Source organism: Ceratotherium simum, chromosome 20 (assembly GCF_057802395.1).
Source record: "Ceratotherium simum simum isolate JZ-2026a chromosome 20, ASM5780239v1, whole genome shotgun sequence".
Classification (NCBI taxonomy): Eukaryota; Metazoa; Chordata; class Mammalia; order Perissodactyla; family Rhinocerotidae; genus Ceratotherium; species Ceratotherium simum.
Window position 1 is genome coordinate 45,321,573 of NC_141919.1, and position 20,016 is coordinate 45,341,588.

The 20,016-nt window shown below is 41.5% G+C and overlaps 1 protein-coding gene across 2 annotated transcripts in view; it reads left to right on the forward strand.

Moving 5' to 3' along the window:
• Window positions 1-559: 559 nt before the first annotated feature.
• The window catches only part of TEK (TEK receptor tyrosine kinase), a 98,304-nt gene continuing 78,847 nt past the window's right edge, over window positions 560-20,016 (forward strand). Inside the window, exon 1 of one of the 2 annotated variants that reach the window (XM_004428384.3) lies at window positions 560-901. In XM_004428384.3, coding sequence (XP_004428441.1) covers window positions 850-901 — 52 coding nt within the window. In that variant the 5' untranslated portion in view covers window positions 560-849. The remainder of the gene's footprint in view (window positions 902-20,016) is intronic. The other variant, XM_087444694.1, reaches the window with a different exon arrangement.

Here is a 20,016-nt window from a genome sequence, read left to right on the forward strand (position 1 = left end):
TATGCCAAGTTTGTTAAGAAATTAGACCACCTTCAGATGAATTGTTAATAAAAGCTAAAGCTATACCCAGTAGCATGGATATCTTTGGGCTCTTGGCCAACAAATAACCATCTGTGTGAAAGAAAACAGACTAACAATTTTGGACTCTGGTCTCTGGCCACATTGAGCATTGACCTCAATGTAATTACCTAAATTAATTGCCTTTCGGGTTGTGTTCTCTCATCAGGAAAACTTTTCCCAATTCAAACCATGTGGGTTAAAATGAGAAAACAAAAGCAAAAACTGCTCCCACACCCAAAAGCCCCCTCTGTCAGGGCTCCCAAGTGGACCCGGGAGAGCTGTTAGAAGGCTGAGAGGGGCCATCATCATCGCATACCATACATAGGTGGAGGGCTTGTTATTCGCAGTTCCCGCCCATGAGAGGATACCCCTATTGTTTCTGAAAATGCTGACCAGGACCCACACTTCCAACAAAAATTCCTCTACCCCTACAACCACAGCAGCAAAAGCAGCAGCAGAAGCAACAGCAATAGATAAGTGTTTTGATGAATTGCAAGATGGAGAGGGCTCGCAGTGCCCCCAGCCCTGCTGATACCAAATGCCTTTAAGATACAGCCTTTCCCATCCTAATCTACAAAGGAAACAGGAAAAAGGAACTTAAAACTCCCTGTGCTCAGACAGAAATGAGACTGTTACAGCCTGCTTCTGTGCTGTTCCTTCTTGCCTCTGACTTGTAAACAAGACCTGGTAAAACATGCGAATGGAAAGTCAGAAACCTCTGGGTGTTTGAAAGGATCCTTGGGACCTCATGCACATCTGCAGAAACTGGATGGAGAGATCTGGGGAAGCATGGACTCTTTAGCTGGCTTAGTTCTCTATGGAGTCAGCTTGCTCCTTTCTGGTAAGGTTTGGCTTTTTTAATTTAGTTTTTTTCAAACAGTTAGTGATTCTGGGCTCTCTCACCAACTCTTAGTGCTGGTTAACAAGGGGCAGCTGTGGCATAGGGGCTGCTTCTCTGTGACTCTGTTTAATGTATTCAAGGATTGAAATTCAAAGTCCTTGTGGCATGAACTAATTTTTCTAGACTTTCTCTTCTGGATAATTGCCCCCTGTGTTGCCACAGACTCTATGAGAACTGATTAGGTCACTTTATTTGAAGAGACACGCTTACTGTGGTGCATTATTTTATTGCTCCTTATTTGGGATTATTTCCTTATTTTTTAAAAAAGAAGAAACTTGGCTTTACCTGATCCAAAGAAAATCTTCAGTAATTTTTTAAAAATGAAATTCATGCTGAGAACTATGGGGACCTACTTAAGGCAGCGTACAGATTGTCATTTTAAAATGAGAACAAAAATCCTTTTCTATAGAGATTTCGTATCAACATACAGTTTTAATCAAAGCAGTCAAATGCTAGGCTTTTTGTTTTTTCTTATAGTTGGGGTCAGGGAGATTAGGGCTATATAACTTTTGTTTTGTTTTAAAAAATACTTGGCATACAGTAATTCATAAAGTCTTTATTGGCCCAGTGAAATGAAAGTTTAGGCAGTCACTAAGATCACTGGGCACGGGAGCATATTGAAAGCTGTTGTGGAGCTAAGGAATGGTTGGCCTGAATGTTGTTAGATTTAGTGTGTCTGTTGCTCAGATTCTCTAGCTAGTGGCATGTCTCTGCTGTTCCCTCAGCCTATGGGACACTGGCTGAAAGGAGTATCAAAACCTGAAGTGCACATCACAACCATGATTGCCATCAATCTTTCCCCTTCACTTTGAAAGCATTCTAATTATTGTACTGAAAATAGAATTGATATTGGAAATGAACTTGGGAAAATTTACTGAACTTAACGCTGCAGACTATATTATATTAATAGAATTTTAGCCAAATACACAGAAGTATCTGCTATATTATTTTTATATTTTTTCATGTTTGAAATAATAAATATTCAAAAAATTAATCCAATAAGATAACAGAATTGTATGTAATTTGTTTATAGCTCTTCAGTTTGCTTTCAACAACCAATTATATTGAGGATTTAATAATATTTTTAAAACTAAGAATGTGTAATACAAATTGCTGAAAATGAAAGATTACCTGAGATGGTTTCAATATTTATGTAGAAATTGTCTATATTAATGTAGAAATGTTGATTTCTCCAATAATATGCACCTTTAAATCAAATAATTATCATGATTCTATTTTGGGTTTGCTTCTTTTCTGTGTGACATATTTATACATGATATGAAATCTGTAACTGGTTCTATCCCAGGGATTATAGTAATGCAAAGCCCACAGGTCTACAATTGCTCTGAGGTACTTTTTAGGTTAAATAATACACATACACACACAACTGTTTTAATTCACTTTTCCTCAAAGTGACTATGTTATGGCACTTTGCAATATAGGCTCAGAGGAGCTGTCATAAAATCAAACAAAAAAGTTATGTGGCCAAAATAGTTGCTCCATGTCTAGACCTCAGTTCACTGTAAATACAGCACTGACTTCAGCAGGGAGAGGCCCAAGGAAAGGGGTTCATGCTCTTATTGGAAAGGAAGGGTAACACTAACAAGGTTGTTTCTGGGGTAGGTCTGTTGTGTTGAATCCTAACTTACATTCCTGTTCTAAGCCCCCATGAACATGAATAACCAAGGCTTGGTACTTGCAATAACAAGAATCCAGCATGCTCATGTCTACAGGCAGAAGAGTCCATTCCTCAGACCAAACTCCACTGGTGGACTACAGTAACGGAGCAAGGGACTTAAGGCTTGTGGGTTTCTCTCTCTAGTCCAGTGGGTTGTTTCTCATTCCTTTTTTCTGAACAAATAGAACTGAAAAAATATGTCACATTTGCCTCCATGAAGGTGGCTCTGGGTGGCAAATGCTGGCCCATAAAAGGGTTGGTGTGTAGTTTTCAGAAGCCTTCCCCCAAACCCACCTAAATTCTGGTAGCTTCTCCTCCCAACTGAGAATCATGGCCAATTTCAGCTTATCAACAAGTTCTAATAAACGCACTAGCTTTTCCCTACTCTCCCATTCTCACCAAACCAGGCTGCTTTCTCTCAAGAGTCGTATATACAGAAAAACAAAATGAAACAAATCACTCTTTCTGCTTTATCATCCTATGTCCTATGCAATCAACACAATCTAGTGGGAAGTCTTTAGTAGCATGCCTTCTTTTCTGTCTCATTTGACATTCTAAATAACAAACTGGATTCAGAGATAGTGGATAGCTTGTTTGGAGTGGCAGAGAAAATTCAGTTATAAGGTCAGGGAAGTGATCCCAGATGGAACCTCCTCATTAGAGCTGGTCTTGGAAGGCTAGTATCAAGTCTGAGTAATCAAGGGTGGAGATCTAGAAGCTGGAATGAGAGACACACCTAGGAATTATTCTCAGAGGGAGGAGTGTTCTTTCTTCACGGATGCTCCCTTCTAAGCATTGTCTTTGTTGGGAAGTCTCAGCATTGCCCTTTCAGCCCTACCCTGGGAGAGCTTCCTGCAAGGTCTAATTCTTCTAAGACATCCGTCCAGGAGGGAAAGACTCTTCCAAGTCCGTCTCAGAAGACTATGCTATGTCCTCTGGGGGATTCAGATGGGTAGGCCCTAAATTTTTCTGACATTATCAATTTGTCTCCTGGGGCTCTACACCTAAAAAGATATGTATGTGATTGTGTCACTTATTTCCTGTAGATGGCTTGTTGGTTAGAGCACAGAATCAGGATTTAAATACGTGTCTCTAGGCTAGAAGGATGGGACCAAACACAAAAATACCATTTCAAAATAGATTAACATCAAGTTATGCATTTGGGCTCAATAAATGAATTATATTCAATGTGAGAGAGACCATAGTGAATGACACCCAAGCTTTGGTGATACACAAAATTCATAGGCGCCAACACACACTCTGCTTGCTAAAAAGGTAATATGAGTTGTAATAGTTTGCATTAGTAGAAACATAAGGTCCAAATTAGAAATGGTAATCACTTCACTTCACACTATTGCTCAGAGCATGTCCATGAAACACTGAAGACACTGAGAAATTTGATAGCAAGCATAGTAGGCAAAGAGGAATGTAAGTGCTTTAGAAACCATGTCATATCGGAATATTTAGCCAGTAGAAAAGAGATGAAGAGCAGCATTTGTAAGGGTTTCCATATAGAGGACATCCTTGATTGACATTCTACTTTGCCAAATCTAGGATCCAGGGTTGGAAGGAGTTGCACAAAAGACAGAGTTTGACTTCATTGATGGAAATCTAAAAAGTGAATTGTCGCCTCCATGAGGAGGAGTGTTCAGGCAAAGGTCGGATGATCATCTATTAGGGATGTGAAAAGAGGATCTGGAGTGTAATGTTTACTGCCTTTCACATCCTTTTCATTTCACTGTCTGTGCTTCCTCACTGATCACTGGGCAGGTGGATAAGGGTTCAGAAAAGTCACAAAGATCTTTGCCCAACAAAATCAAACTGGTGTGTTTCCTGAGTGCAGACCCAAATATGATCAATTTACACTGAATTTTGACTCAATCAACATGCCTTATGAGAAAAAAAAAAGGCACATGCACGCGTACTATGGTGACTCTTTTTTTAAAAATTTTTTTGTGAGGAGGATCGGCCCTGAGCTAACATCTGCCAATCCTCCTCTTTTTGCTGGGGAAGACTGGCCCTGGGCTAACATCCATGCCCATCTTCCTCCACTTTATATGGGATGCTGCGACAGCATGGCTTGCCAAGCAGTGCGTCGGTGCGTGACTGGGATCCGAACCGGTGAACCCCGGGCCGTCGCAGCGGAGCGTGCGCACTTAACCGCTTGCGCCACCAGGCCAGCAGTGATGACTCTTTTGAAGCGACTGCTCTGTGGGACTGAGGTAGAGCTAATCAAGAATGCGGGAGAAGTTAAGGATATGGATTGTGAAGTCACAGCCCTAGGGTTAAGCTTAAACTGGATGACCATGGGCAAGTTACTTGATTTCTCTAAGTCACAGTTTTCTCATCTTTTATGGATGGGAATACCTATTTCCCAGAGTTGTTACAAGCATCAAGTGTGATAATACATGTAAAGCGCTTCACTAGTAAGAACTCTCTTAATAAATGAAGCCAGTGTAATCAAAAGAGAAGTGTTTCTGTTAGGACCACTGGGCTAGTTCAAGACTGGTCTAACCTTTTATAAGATGTAGGGGAGTCACTTACTACTCATAGAAGCAGTCTCCTTCTAAAAGACCTCCACATAATCCAGTTCCTCAAATTTTCTGCTGGTCACTCACCACTTGAGAAGCCAGAACACTTGGCCTACTATCCAGTGCCTCCCCTCACCTATCCATTCATCTCTGCTCATGGCCATTCTACTTCAACCTGGCCCATCTCTGCAATCTTTGCATTCTTTCCTCTTGGCTCTTGTTCACGCTGTTCCATCCATTTGGAAATGACATTCTCCATGTCCACTCTGCAAACACAATTCAACTCAACTTGCCTAGGCCAACTCTTCCTCATGATGTTCTTCCCCTAATTCTGAATTCTCTTCCACACAGGCCATGTCTTTGAGCTTTGGACACATAGATTTAGCCCAATTAGCCTCTAACATTTTGACAACAGATATTATTTCTTTTTTATTCTCCATAGTGCGTGCATTTAATGTTCAGTAATCTTTATTGAATGGAGTTTAATATTCCATAGTAAGAAACTATTGGGATGCCACAGCAGCACTGAAAGAAAGAGGGAACATTGTGGAAAGAGTTTTAGCCATGTTGAAATAATAATAACAACAATAGTAATAAATCAACTTCATAAACATTGCAAGTACTATTCACTCATATCTTAAAAGTTGGCTTATGTTAAATATTTGATGTAAATAAGGCCAAAAGAAAATCCCTTTCTTCTCTTTGGTGTGAAACATAAAAGATATACTCATGAAATTGGGTTTAACCAGGACTTTACCTAATATTAGGTATTGTACAATTTGAATACTTTTTATTCAGTAGACATTTAATGAGTTATTGCCTGCCTATCATTCATTCATTCATTCATTCATTCAACTCTCATGTCAATCAGTGAAGACATATGGAGGACTTACTTTGTGCTAAGTACTGGACTGCACACCAGGAATACAACAAAGGCTGAGTCATTTTTTCCTCTTGCTAAACTCACATTTTAGTAAGAAAGATGACTACAGGCAGATGAATTATAAGATGTTGTGATAAATGATATAATAGGGGTATATACAAAATCTAGATTTTTAAGAGCTACAAAAATTTTTATTGGCTCCAGTAATAAAAGATGAAACTTTAAAATCTAAGTTAAACATAAATGATTAAATGTCTAAAAATGTCAACTTTATTAGTTTCTAAATTTAGTATGAATAAAATTAATAATATTTGAAAACAATCTGTAGGTTAGATTTTCTTCACTTTGCAAGAACTCCTAAATAGTCATGAATATTGCCAAAAATTATGGCCTATCACGATTATGAGTTACTCATAGCCAAATGATTTTAAAACTAAGAAGATAAAAAGGAAAAGGGAAAAAAGAGCTTTCCATTAGAGGGAGCAGGGGGTATAAAATAGCAAGGCAAGCTCAAGGAAGTTGAGTAAGGCTGGAATGTAGGGTGGAGGTAGAGAATTAAGGTTGGCGTCAGATGGGGAAGGGCCTTGTAGGCCATTTTAAGTAGCTTGTCCCTCATTCTCTACATGTTGAAATTTAGTGTGGTGTTTGTTCTATCATGTCTGATTTGTGTCTTGGAAAATTCACTCTGCTAATAGTGTGGAGGATGCATTGGCGTGGCAGAGACCGTAAGCCTGGAACAATTTGGCTTCCCAATACTCCAGGCAGGAAGGACTGGATGAAGTGGCAGACTGAAGAAGGGGATGAAGAGGGGGATTGAGAGTGTGTAGGAGGTGAAACTGTAGGGGTGGTGATTGGTTGCATATGGGAGGTTGAGTGAACAGCGAGAATAAGTGTTGCTCCAGGGTTCTGTTTTGGGCAATGGTGGTGCCATTCAGCGTGCTGGGAAATATGGCAGAAGGACTTGCTGGAGATGTGCTGGGTTGGAGCAAATAATTATTTTGTACAGGTTGATTTTGAGTTTTCATGTAAAGGGGGATATTGAGCAAAATTTGACTCTCTGGGTCTGAAGCTCGGAAGAAGAGGATTGGGCATGGGATTGAGACATAGGAATCATTAGTTTATGGTAAGTGAAGCCGTGGGCATGGATGTATACCAAGATTTAAGTGAAGGGAAGAGAAAGAGGAGATAGCCAAGGGTTCTATGAAGAAGCAGTCAGGGAGCTGGTAGGAGAGGCAAACCCAATCAGATTCCTTTCCTTAGATTTTAGAGAATTGGCGTTGTAGTAGCTAAGGAAAGAAAGAGTTTTAAGAAGGGGACAGTAAGATGGGGGCAGCAGAGTGACAGCATCTGGGCCTAGTGTGGGGACACCAGACTGCAGGTGTGTCGTTTTACAGAGAGCCAGCTGCACTGATAGCATTACTGAACCAGAGCTGGAAGGGATGTCAGAGGATCAGCTGGCATCACTCCCAGCCTTCAGGAAAGGGAATGTCTAAAGTTACCTCCCTTATTTCTGGAATTTTAAACAGATAAACCAATTCCCACCAGTCTGGCCAGATATTCCATAACACACATCACACGTGCAGAATGTTTTTTAGATTGAGGCATGCCTGCCTCCCTCTACATCCCTCCCCCCACTGCCTCCTTTTGTCTCTTCAGGAATCTGACCATCCTTCTCCCTGTGTTCCTTCCCATAGGCTGTAGGGGCAGCTGTGGAGACATGGATCTGCCAGATGGGCAGTCTTGACTCTTTTCAACACATCTGTTGGTTAGAGAGAGTGCATTCCCACTGCCTGGTGGTTCCAGGTCTAATATGGTGTGGGTGTAACAAAGAGAGAGAGAGAACATTTAAAGATGAGCCAAAGGAGCCCATCGGACAGCCAGTTGAGGGGCATGATGGGCGGCTGCTGTTTGCTCTCTGCCTGTCTCAGCCCCTTGCCCAAGGCTTGACCAATGAGGTGTGTGGGTGGTCACACCCATCTCAGCAGATCTGTCAGCTTTCCCGCTTTTGTTAGAGGGTGATATCATGCTTCCTGGGGGGAGTGCTGGAAGACAATGCTCGGCCACTTTCCTCCAGATACAATAGGCGGAGCCAGGAAGGCAGTATTGACATTGCTGCGGCTGGGGAGGCGCTCGCTGCTCTGTGGCCGTCAGATGGTGAACCAGGTTAACCTTGGCACACAGTGTCTGAGTTGTGCAAGGCGTCTGGCTGTAGAGCCAAAGGGGACTCCGCCCTGTGGACAGGAGTGCTTTAGACATCTGGGCATCTGGATGGAATCTGGACCCAGATTCTGATGGCTGTGTCAAAAACAACCACAAAACAATAATAGTACCAGTAATAACAAAAATGACTACCATAGATTAAATGTCTCTATGTGTCAAGTATTTAATATGATTTTTAATATCTCACAGCAACTTTGCATCGTAGGTATTATTCATTTTTTTAATAGATGGCGAAACTGGGACTCACAAAGGTTAAGTGACTTGCCCAAGGTTAAAATGTAGTGAACATCCATTATTTTGGACTGTCTAATATCCCTAATTTTCAAGAGCTGCCATGCTTTCCCTCCACATGATTCTGATGGGACTATCACTGATCACAGAGTGTACCGTCCATCTGACTATAGCAGTTGGTTCAGATGGAGGATGCACGACCCAACAGGGCCAGTTAGACTCTTTCTCTGGGGAATTATGAGCAAGGTGTTCTCTTTCTTCAGTGAGGACACTGTCTATCTGGAGCTACCAGCTTTCCTGGGCACTTGAAGGAAGCTGGTCTTTGGTAGGAGAGAATGAGGACAATAACAGAGGGAACAGAACCAAGACAGGCACTCTGATATTATTTGAGCCCTGGGTCCAGTGGTTTTAGATAGGGACCCATCTGCCCCTTCTAGTTATGGGAGCCAGTTACCTTTATCTGCTTATGCTGTTTCGAGTTGGTTTCTGTCTCTTGAAAGTGAATGGTCCTGAGTGACCATGTAGTCTCAGTAGAAAGTGAGAGAGACAAGAGTTAAACTGAGAAGGACCTGAACCCCAAACTTTAGCTCTTTCAAACACTTCTCTGTGCTGTTTTCTAACTAGTGTTTCATGGTCACCTCAGGTTGGTTCCTGGAAAATGAGGCTGATAGCAGTACACATTCATGTGGTTTTGGGGGAAGATTTTAAAAGAGATACTACTTAAATGTACTTAGTACAGTGTTGGAACATGATGGCACTCAATAAAATCAGATGTTCTTAATTGTTTGCTTATAAACAAAGCTGGAGACTCTTATGTCACCTAAGCTAGTCCTTTCAAAGCGCATCTCCATCCACGAGGGCAGGCAATTCATATACTAGGCCACATGGGGCTCCCTGGCTTCCCTTGGTGAAACTCAACATTGGTACCCTGAGCTTGGCCTTGTCTCAAGGACAAGGAGAGCAAAGCTTATAACTGTGCATTCTTGGGCTTTTGCTAAAAATATGGAGTGTCAGGTGGGGAAATTCCTTCCTGTGGCCCTACCAGCCCTCAATTTCCTCTTTTCTTTGGTCTTGACTGAACAGAGGCTCTAGGATGATATGTCATCTGTAGGTCCCTACTTCATTTATCCCAAACCTAATTCCTAGCTCTTGAGAATTTATTGTGGAATTGTCAATTCCAAGTGGAATATGCCTCACTTCTGACCAAGCTCATGATTGGATTTTGGCTCCATCCTGGAGTGTGGGTGAGTGTGTGAGAGAGAGACAATAGCTCTGTCCCCATTTCACCACCATCTTTCCTCTAATTCCTCCTCCTTTTAGTCTCAGTTCCTCTTTGTGTCCAGCACCTTTTGAATCTGGAAAGCACTTTCTAATCTTCTGGGGTGATTTAATACCCATCTATTTTACTTCCTTGCTACCACTTCAGAATCAAAGAGCAGGGTGGTGATGGTAGTTGGTTGTGGTCAGCAGCTTTTCGGGAGCCAGTCTTTGCCTGCCTCCCCAGGCTCTGGAGATTTTCAGTCCCTCGTGCTATGTTGGAGGTGTGTTTCAATCACACCAGGCTCTTGGTGGTTTCCAACATACACTTCAAGCCTCCATACTTTGTGTCTGCTGTTTCCTCTGCCCAGAATGCCCTCTTCACATTCTCTTCTTCATCCGTCTGACTTATTCATGCTTCAAGGTTTATCTCCAGTGTCATTTCTTCCAAGAAGGCTTCTTTAACCTCCTTGCATGGGTTAGGGCCCTGCCTTAGCCTGGATTCCACCAAAAACGTGGACTGCAGCAAAGGCATATGTGCAGGTAGATTATTTAGGAAGTGACCTCAGGGAGCAAGAGTAAGGGACTAGGGAAATGGAACTGTTCCAGGATGCATTACCATGTTGGCTGCTGCTACAGATGCCTGGTGCTACACACCTTCTGAGGAGCCTTGTGGAATGAGGCTCAGAACTGTTCACCTATGCAGAAAAAGGAGAGGCATTCATCCATTGCTATCCTCCCCCTTTGCTCAAGGGTTATGTAGATGTAAGAAGCTAGTAAGTTACTGCAGGTGTCCTGTGCTGGTGGGCCAGAGAAAGTCCCAGGGGAGGAAGTGAGATATCCTCGCATGGGCTCTGGGTGAACCACTTTGAGATGACACCCGCTCAAAGCTAGTGGAGGCCAGCTCTGAAGTGGCCTCTGCAGAGGCAGCTGCAGCAAGAGCTGAGATGGGGAGGATTTGTATAGGCGCCCTTGTGCTTGCCTCTCTCATAGTACTTAGAACATTAAATTACAATGGACAGTTTACTTATTGGTTTTGCCCACTAGGCTATGAGCTGTGTTTGACATTTCAATATTCTCAGTACCGGGCATACTATACTGGCTGGCAGAGAAATGCTTTCACAAGTGGTTTTGCATTAGATTAAATGTTCTGAACTAGTTCTTCCCTAAGTGTGCTATATATACTACTCCTGGCCAAAAAGATGATTTTTAATCTTTTAGAAGAATATTTTTAATTACAATATTTATTTGTGTATATATATAGACAAATGTGTGTGTATCATATCAATAATGTAGTTTCATGAATATTCTGGCTTAATATAAGGCTAAGGAAAAAAAGTTGAGTTAACTTAAAGAGAATGGTTAGTAGAACAGGTGTACAGGTAGCATGTGGACTCAGCAGGACTCATGGAAGGGACGCATAGATTAAGGCAGTTTGGTAGACACTGCTCTAATAGAATAAGCTAGCCAGTCCTTTTTAGAACTGTGCATGTGTGTGTCTGTGCGCGTGCATGTGCAAATAAAAATTAGAAAAGTAATTTGGCCATGTAATTAATACTATCATAGCGACGTGAACAAAGTGAAAGAGAGTCTCATGGTGATCAACCTGTCTCGAAGGACTGTCTTGGTCTCAAATCTTACTTCTCCCAGGAAACCTGGAAAGTGGACATTTGTTAATAAAATACAGGCAAGACCTAGTTTGCCCCTTGGGCATACCGGGCATCCCCCAAAAGGCCCAGTAGTCAGCCAACAAACCAGCGGGCAATGCCCACCAGTGGAGGAATGGGAAGATCAGTTAGATTCATTCATTCGCGCTAACATTTACTGAGGCCTTTCTGTGTACTGGGAATCTGCTAGGCATGGGAGTTACAAAGAAGGTAAAGAGAAGGACCTGACCTCAAGTGGCTTGCAGTCTGGTAGGTGAGAAGCTCTGCTCTAATAGAGGCAGACAATGTATGTTGGGAGCACAGAAGCTGGAGTGAGTAATCCTGGAAGAGAACAGGGGTTTCACCAAGGGGGTGACATTTGAGAAGGATGAGTAGAATTATGCTTTGTGGAAAATCAGGAGTGGAAGTGAGCAGTTGAGGCATTCTAGGCAGAGGGAAAAGCATGAAAAATGAGGAATAAAAAGTTTAAGAAACATTTGTGCAGTGGTTCTGTGTGGCTACATTCTAGGGTACGCTAAAGGAGACGGCAGGGGATGAAGCTGGGAAGATGGGTTGGGAAGAAGGTAATTAATTTGAGATCGGCTGAGTGGACAGGGACAGAGAAGCTTATGGAAGCTGTTAGGATTTAGGATGAAGCTATGTGAGGGAATGAGATTACCCAAGAAGAGGAACCGCAGGGTAGTTCTGGGAACACCTAGATCAAGGGGAGATATGGGTAGAGGAAGGGGAAACCGAAGACATTCAATGAGCCAAGCCAAGGGAGGAGGGAGTTTCAACCATGTCAAAAATTACAGAGGCAGGAATGGGGTAAGGAGAGGGACTAGAGAATTTGGTGATAGGTGCTGTTGCAAAGCAGTTCTAGTGGATGGGCGGAGCTGGGGTTGAGGAGTAAGTGGGAGGTGAGGAAGTGGAGAAGGCAAGCTGAGATTCCTTTCTGAGAGATGGCCCATGTTCTGGCAGCTTCCTGTTTCCGTGTGCTTTTCTGGAAGCTTGATTGCAGGGTGATCTGGTAGGAGAAGAGGTGAGATCCTCTCTGCCATTGCTGGCTCAGGGTGCAAGGAGGATATGCAGAAGTTTGAAGGAAGTGTCTTCCATCGCAGACGCTCTGCCCTTCCCCTGGACGTGGTCCCCAAATGACCTGAATTAGGGAATTATTTTAGTTTCACAAATACATGGTAATGGAGGTAGATGTTTTCATGAAGGGGCCACACACTGTTATCTAGAATAACAGAATATTAGAACTGTCAAAGACTTAAAAGATTGTCTAGTCCAGTGTTCTGAAGTGTCCCACAGAATACTAATTCCAGGAGAATCAGAGAGTCCTTTTTTTTTCCTTAATTGAGTATCATGTGGAGCTAATGTCCTGCACCTTATGAAATGCTGATTTGATTCAACCTGCTCATTTGACAGATGCCGACACAGGCCCAGAGAGTTCAGCACTTTGCTCAAGCTCACTCAGCTCAGCAGAGGCTGAGCTTCTTCACTTTAACAGAGAGTGTGGAAGGCGATGTAAATTAGAGCTTAATGCATGTCCTGTATAGTCAGACTGCCTGAGCTTGCATTCCAGCTTTATCATTGTCTCTGTTAGCTATTGCTGGGTAACAAACGACTCCCAAAACTCAGTGGCTAAACCAGCGTTTATTATTACTACACATCTTTGGGTCATTTGAGGTTTGGCTGATCGATGCTTAGCAAAAGTGGATGTTTCTGTGGCAGGTTGCAGCAGCTGGGGCAGCTCTGCTTCTCGCTGCAGGTATGTGGGTTAGTTAACTTTGCTCACATGTATCTCATCCTTCTTGGATCAGCAGATCACCCAGGGTGTATTGTTCTCATGGTGATATTAGAAACACAAGAGAGCTAAGTAAAAACTAATAAACAAGTGAGGCTTCTTAAGGCCTAGGCTCAGAACTAGCATACTGTCATCCCCAAAGTCAAGTGCCATGCCCACAGTCAAGGGCTGGGAAGTACACTATGCCCATGATGAGGCCAAAGCAAGTGTGTGGATGCAAGGAAGGTTGAAGAGTTGAGGCCAACAGTTCAATCTGCTACAACCACTACTAGCTTTGTGCTGTGGTGCAAGTTACTTGGCTTCATCTGTAAAATAAGCATCATGATAGCACCTACCTCTTGGGAGAGGATTAAATGAGTTAGTTCACATAAACCACTAAGAACAATGCTTAAACTTAGAAAACACTAGGTAAATGTTAATATTGTTACTAGTTTTATCCACCCAACCATCACCACCCATGCATGATGGGGAGGATATTTGGGGTCTTGCCACAAGAGGGGCTATGGGAGGGTTAGGGTTGACTTCACAATTGGCCCAGCATCAGCCATTCTCCACCAGCAGAAGGGCGCAAAGGAGTGACCTTCTGAAGAGCCCCCAAATCACTCATTTATCAATTCCTTTCTTTCTCTTATAAGTGCTTAATGGCTACAGATGCAAGCTTGCTTTGTGCTGTCTGGTCCTCCCAGCCCCCTTCCCCTGTATATCTCACACCCAGAGTCAGCAGTGCTCTTCACACAAACCATCTGCCAAGAGGAGTGGAACTGGAGCCAGAAACACGCAGCAGCTGCAGAAGCTCATCCACATTCAGAGGCCTGTAGTAATCTTCTAAAGGGCCTGGACACAGCCCTGACCACTGAGTGACTCTGGAGTACATGAGCCATCAGCAAAGTGTGATTGTAACGTAATACATGAATTCTGCCAGCTGCTTCTGGAATCAAACAAAAAACAGTGTTGTTGCCAGCCAAGGGAAAAAAAAAATCACACATTAACTGCATCACTGTCTTCCCAGTAAGGCTGAGGGGAGCCGGTGACACAGGCTAACTTCTGTTAGAGGCCCTCCTTTCCTCTCCTAGAGATCACTTTCTGATGGAACTCATGGCTGATAATCCCTACCCAGTCCACCTTTCCACCTTAACCTGGTGGTTATGAGCATAGACTCTAGGGCAGATGAATCTAGGCTGGAGCCCCATTCAACAGTGTGAGAGCTGTGTGACCTTGGACAAGTCATTTCACCTTCCTCTAGGATAGGGATCATAATGTAACCCACACTAAAGAGTTGTGAGGGTTACATGATATAAGCAGATCAAATGCTTAGTGAAGTGCAGGTTCATAAAAAATGCTTAATAAATATTAGCTATCATTATTATTTCTTATGTCTCCCTACGCTGCTAGAGTTATTGCTCCTAAGAGCACCCTGTCTCCAAGAAATTGTGTAAATGTTATTCTATTCCATTCCATCCCATTTCAACATCTCTCATTCGTTCCCAACCCATTCTATTCTATAAATATTTTTTGAGTTTCTACTCTGTGCCCAGCACAGGGTCAGATACTTAGCAGATATAGAGATGAATAAAATGAAGTCCTTGCTAAGGAGGACTAAGGAAGTTGCTGATAGGTTGTGAGTTTCAGATAGATAGTAGATTCTCGTTATTCACAGTGGTTATGGTCTACAAACCACAAAACAGGGTTAGATTCCTGCAGATTGTAACATTTTTGTCAACTGATCAATACATAACCCAGTTTTGTGTATGTCTGTTTAAAGACAAATCATTTAATGTATATGGCTGATTCGTAGCCAACAGCACTATAACCCCTGCCTGATCAAAGCTTATCTAACACACATATTTTCTCCTAAGACCCGTCCCAGCATTCTTGTACTTAGGAACACTAGTCAGCACTTCAACACTATGCTTGGGAGCCATTTTAAATGGTGAAATTCCCAAGAAAAATATGAAAAAGTGGCAGTAAATATACTGCAGAAAGGACACTGGTTACAGTATGAGAGCAGAGCAGAGCGATGGCCTGTTTCATCTCTGTTGGGAACACGTGCATGTGAAGACTCAGGATTTTCCCGGCTCTGCACACGTGTTCAAATGACTGAGAAGGCACTGTGAGTATCAATTTTGAGGTTATAAAGAAATTGTAGGCAAATTCACAAATATGGAATCAATAAATATTGAGGGTAGATTGTTTATACAAATGACTTAATGTCTCAGGCAGCAATAGAGTTTCCATAGAAGGACAGGGCACACACGTGAGAGAGAGAAATGGATTCAGTCTGGGGCAATCAGGCTCCACTGACTCAAATTAGACTTTAAAACTCAGAAGAGCATCTCTGACGGAGCAGACAGTAGAGACGGAAACATGGAAGGATGACGGTATGTTGACGGATGCAGACGGATTGGGCTAGTGGGAGGAGGCATTCCTGCCTCCAGCACTGAACTATGTAGCCCAGATTTGACTGGATGCCCTTCAGCAGGCCTCTTCCCACCCACATCCATTTAGAAGCAAGTCCCAGCACTCTGAGGTGTCAAACACACATAACAAAGAGTTTTTAGTATGTCGAAGGAGAAGATGATTTGTGTTGTGCAGTGTGCAAAATATAAGTTCACAAGGAGACATCTCTCTGTTCCTTCTGCTACATTCCTCTCCTGCTCCCAGCCTCCTCGCTTCTCCTCCCTGCCTTCCACTGCCTCTACTATTCCAGGCAATTCCGCTTTCACCTCCTTGTATACCACTCTGCAAAACAAAAGCCAGCCAGTTATCCCCCCTGCTCTCCTCTAGACTCTTAGAGGAGCCCTATATTGCTACTCAGGCATGGCTTTTGGCGTTTTTAGTCTATCCTCCATTTCCCATTCCAAGGGGCTTATCCAAATATTCACCCAGTAAAGTATTTTCTCCATATTTCGGCATAAGCAGTAAGTCCAAGTTTCCAGGTGAGTTACCACTCCCTCTCACTGCCTCTGCCAGCTACTCCTGACGGAATAAGTATTTTCTCATCTGGGACGCAGGATCCATGGTTTCTTGGTTTTTAAAGAGCCTGGTCCAGGCCCTAGCCACACTAGATATTAAATAAATGAATAGATTTCTGCTAAACTGATGATTTGGGGAAAAGAGATGTCTTTGTAATGTTTTCCTCCGCAAAACTGATACATAATTTTCATTATTGTAGTTTTCTTACATGTTTCATAGCAAGGTTTAGTAAGTTTCAGCACATTAAGTTCTAAACATTTCTTCCTAATAATTCTCATCAAAATCCCCAAAGATATTGGCTTCAGAACTTAATGAAATAATTATGAATTTTATCTTGAAGAAGCAGCAGGAGGGATAGCTGAGAAAATTAGGGGGGACAAGCATGATGTCTTGGGAATAGCTCTGCTAGATCTTAAGACAGACTATAATACTGTAATGACAGTAGGGTGCAGTCCATGGGTATGGACACACAGATCAACAGACGAGAAAGGCCAGAGCCAGACCTGAGTTCATACAAAATTTTAATATCCTATAAAGGACACAAATCAGTGGGAAAAGGAATAATAGTTCTGGGAAAATTAGTTTTCTGTTTGGAAAAAAAGAACTGTTTAAAAAACCCATCTGTTACCGCACACCAAAATAAATTCCGAATGGATTAAAGAGTAAATGTAAAAAACCAAGCCACCAAAAGAAGAAGATGGAAGCGAATATTTATTGACTTTTCATATGGAGAAGGACTTTTTAAGTTTAAAAGCAATGGAAGAAACCACAAAAATAAAAATCAATACACTTAGCCACATAAATATTTAAACTGTTAATCCAACAATAGGCAAAATTAAAAGGCAAAGAAAAAAATGAGAAAAATACTTGCAATAAATACGGCATATAAGGGATTTAAGCATTTTCGTAAAAGAAGCTCATTGAAATTGAAAAAAATCAAGACATCAATAGAAAAAGAGAGGAACAAATAATTCACAAAAGGAGGAAATACAAATGGCTAATAAGTGTGTGAAAAAGTAGTTCACCCTCTAAATTAAAATCAAATAGAAATAAGATACCATTTTTCTATATCAAACTGGCAAAGATTAAAAAACAAGTGAGACTACTCAATGATACACAGCTGGCGTTGTTAAAATGTTCACTTTCATACACTGTAGCTTTAGATGGAAATTTGGCAATGTAAAGCAAAGTGTTATAATAAAATTTACAATGTTATGATAAGATTAAGTAAAAGTTCAGGATGTGAAATTGTATTTGGATTTAGCCTAGGGAAAAAACTATATATGTTGGTTTCTACAGTTTCTCTCTGTATATATTCTGGGGGAAAAATAAAGGATATACATCAAAATGTTAACAGGAGTAAAAATGTTCCTTTCTAGCCATTTCTCACTTCTCACTGTGTTTGGACAGGCCTGATCTGATGTTTAAAGAAGGACTTCATAATAAGAAAATATATTTTTAAATAATTTATGTTCTGAATGATCTAAAAAGGTCATTAAATATATTATTTTTTTAGTTTTAGAGACACTCTGATGGTTTTTTAAAATTCTTAAGTTGTTATCACCTAAAAGAATAAAAATAAATATAAAAGGACCCACATTTATCAGACTGCTGTCTATTGTGAGTACATAAAATTTATGACTGTCAAGACATTAATTACTGCAATGTTATTGCAGAAAAAAGGAGATTCCAGAGACAATCCCTTCCTTGGACATTTTTATTGGGACATTCAGATGGCCTATTGAAATAAGACCAGGAGAAACAGTGAGAAACGTTTCTTTCACAGTATTCAGTTGATTTTTAAAGTTTGGGAATAAAAACTACTGTACAAATTGAAACTGGGTAGTTATTTCAAATTATAGCATTTGTGTGCTTAGCTTCCTTAAAATGTATATTTTTCTGCTTACAAAAATAAGTCATGTTCATGTAGAAAAATTTGGATACACAGAAAAACATTAAAAAAAATCCAGCCACCAGAGTTAACTAGACATGCTCCTTAGTGATATAAGATATATAACATATTTATGTTCATATATATGGAGAGAGAGAGAGAGAAAGACAGAGACAGACAGACAGAAAGAGACAGAAAGACAGGTTTGGTTGTTTGGTTTAAACATCTGTTAATTATAGTCTTTAAACATAAACCCAGTTGTGCAAGCCCTCTTTTATGATGGGAGCTGAGAGAGAAAAATAAAGGTCTCAACCACAGGATCATTGGCCACAAACCAGAAGGGACCCCGTGGAAAGTGAAGTCACAGAGCTAATCCAGGTCTGTTGATGCTGCCACATTATAATCAAGTAATGCCTGGAATACTTACTTGCCTCTTATCCCTGGACCTCACGCATTGCTTACACTTAACCCCCAGGGTTGGAGTGAGGATTCAGGGAAGTGTGAAGGATGAGGGTAAACATCAGAAACGGGGTTAGAATGTCATATACACATTATTTGTTAGTAAAGAAAAGAGTCATGGCTTATTCTTAGGGTCAGGAGATAGTTGGGAATATCCAAGAATGCCTGGTGTCAAAGGGAATCTCTTAATATGTCATGTACTCTGTCTTCTTTGCTCTTCACTTCACCATCTTCCTTAGGAACCTGAGAAACCACAGTTGACTGAGTATGGGTAAGGTGAGGACTGCAGCCCACCACTGCCCTCCACAGTCTTCCACCATGGAAGACTTGTTATTACAGTGGCCATGTGACATGTCCAAACCTGAGAGCCGGTGTCCTCAGCTTATTGCTTCCCTTTAGTATTTGTATCCAAACTAATTACCAGAGCATGTCAGATCTTTCTACACGTCTCCCATTAGACTCTAGGCCAGTGGCTTTCCTACTTGCTTTATAGAGCTCTGGGGGTTCCCAGGAGGCGCCCATGCGGCTGCCACAGCTGGGGAGAGGGAGGTCGAGGATTATGCCTGTTGATCTCTGGGCCCTCTGCCCCTGCTTCACCCCAACTTCAGCCAGAGTAGCTGTACTTTTATTTCGTTAACATATTCTATATAATATTTCATTTGGTAAAAGGATGCCTTTGCTTAAACAAAAGCACGTTGGGGAACTGCTGACATAAGTTGTAGGATTTGCTCTGGCAAAGACAGCTGGGAGCTGGGAGTGATAGATGGGTATTCTCTATGAGGAATGATTGACTGAGCCAATAGTGGTTAGAAGGACAGGTTTTGAAACTGAAATATAAGGCATGGAAAGCTGATTTATTTCTTCTATTTGCTGTAGACTGGAAACCAGATAATCATGCCTATATGTCAAGGCTGGTAAGGTCTTGATTGAAGGTTTGAGAGACTCTTCTAGGAGTAAAGGGGATGCATTTTAAGTCATGAACTTTATAACACTGATTTTTGTCAGTGTCAAGGTGAAGCTTGTTTGCTGGAAAGCAGAGTTTTGGGTGGATGAACTGTTGCTGTATTGATATTAATATTATGTATACTTGAATTAGAGAGTTACCATCATCTCATTGACTCTGTGAGATTTACTGCCTAAAACCTGAAGTTCTGTAGGTGCTGAGGGAATCTACGGAACGTGTCCAGTTATTTCCTTCTAAGCTAACATGAGTGTTGCTCCCTTTCAGACATTAAAATTTGAAATTAGCCACACAGACTTCAGCAATCAAGTTTTAATTTCAAGCACACACAATAGAGCAAAATTTTGGCTTTCTTTGAATATATTCTTTCTTTGAATACATTATGTAATCTAAGAACTACAGTCAATTTAACCTAGTTTTTAACTCCATGAGGAGCCCAAATTAGGAGTATCAAAAATTCTATTTGAAACTTAGGACTCTGGCTGATTAGTCAGATTTTTAAATTCTGAATCCAG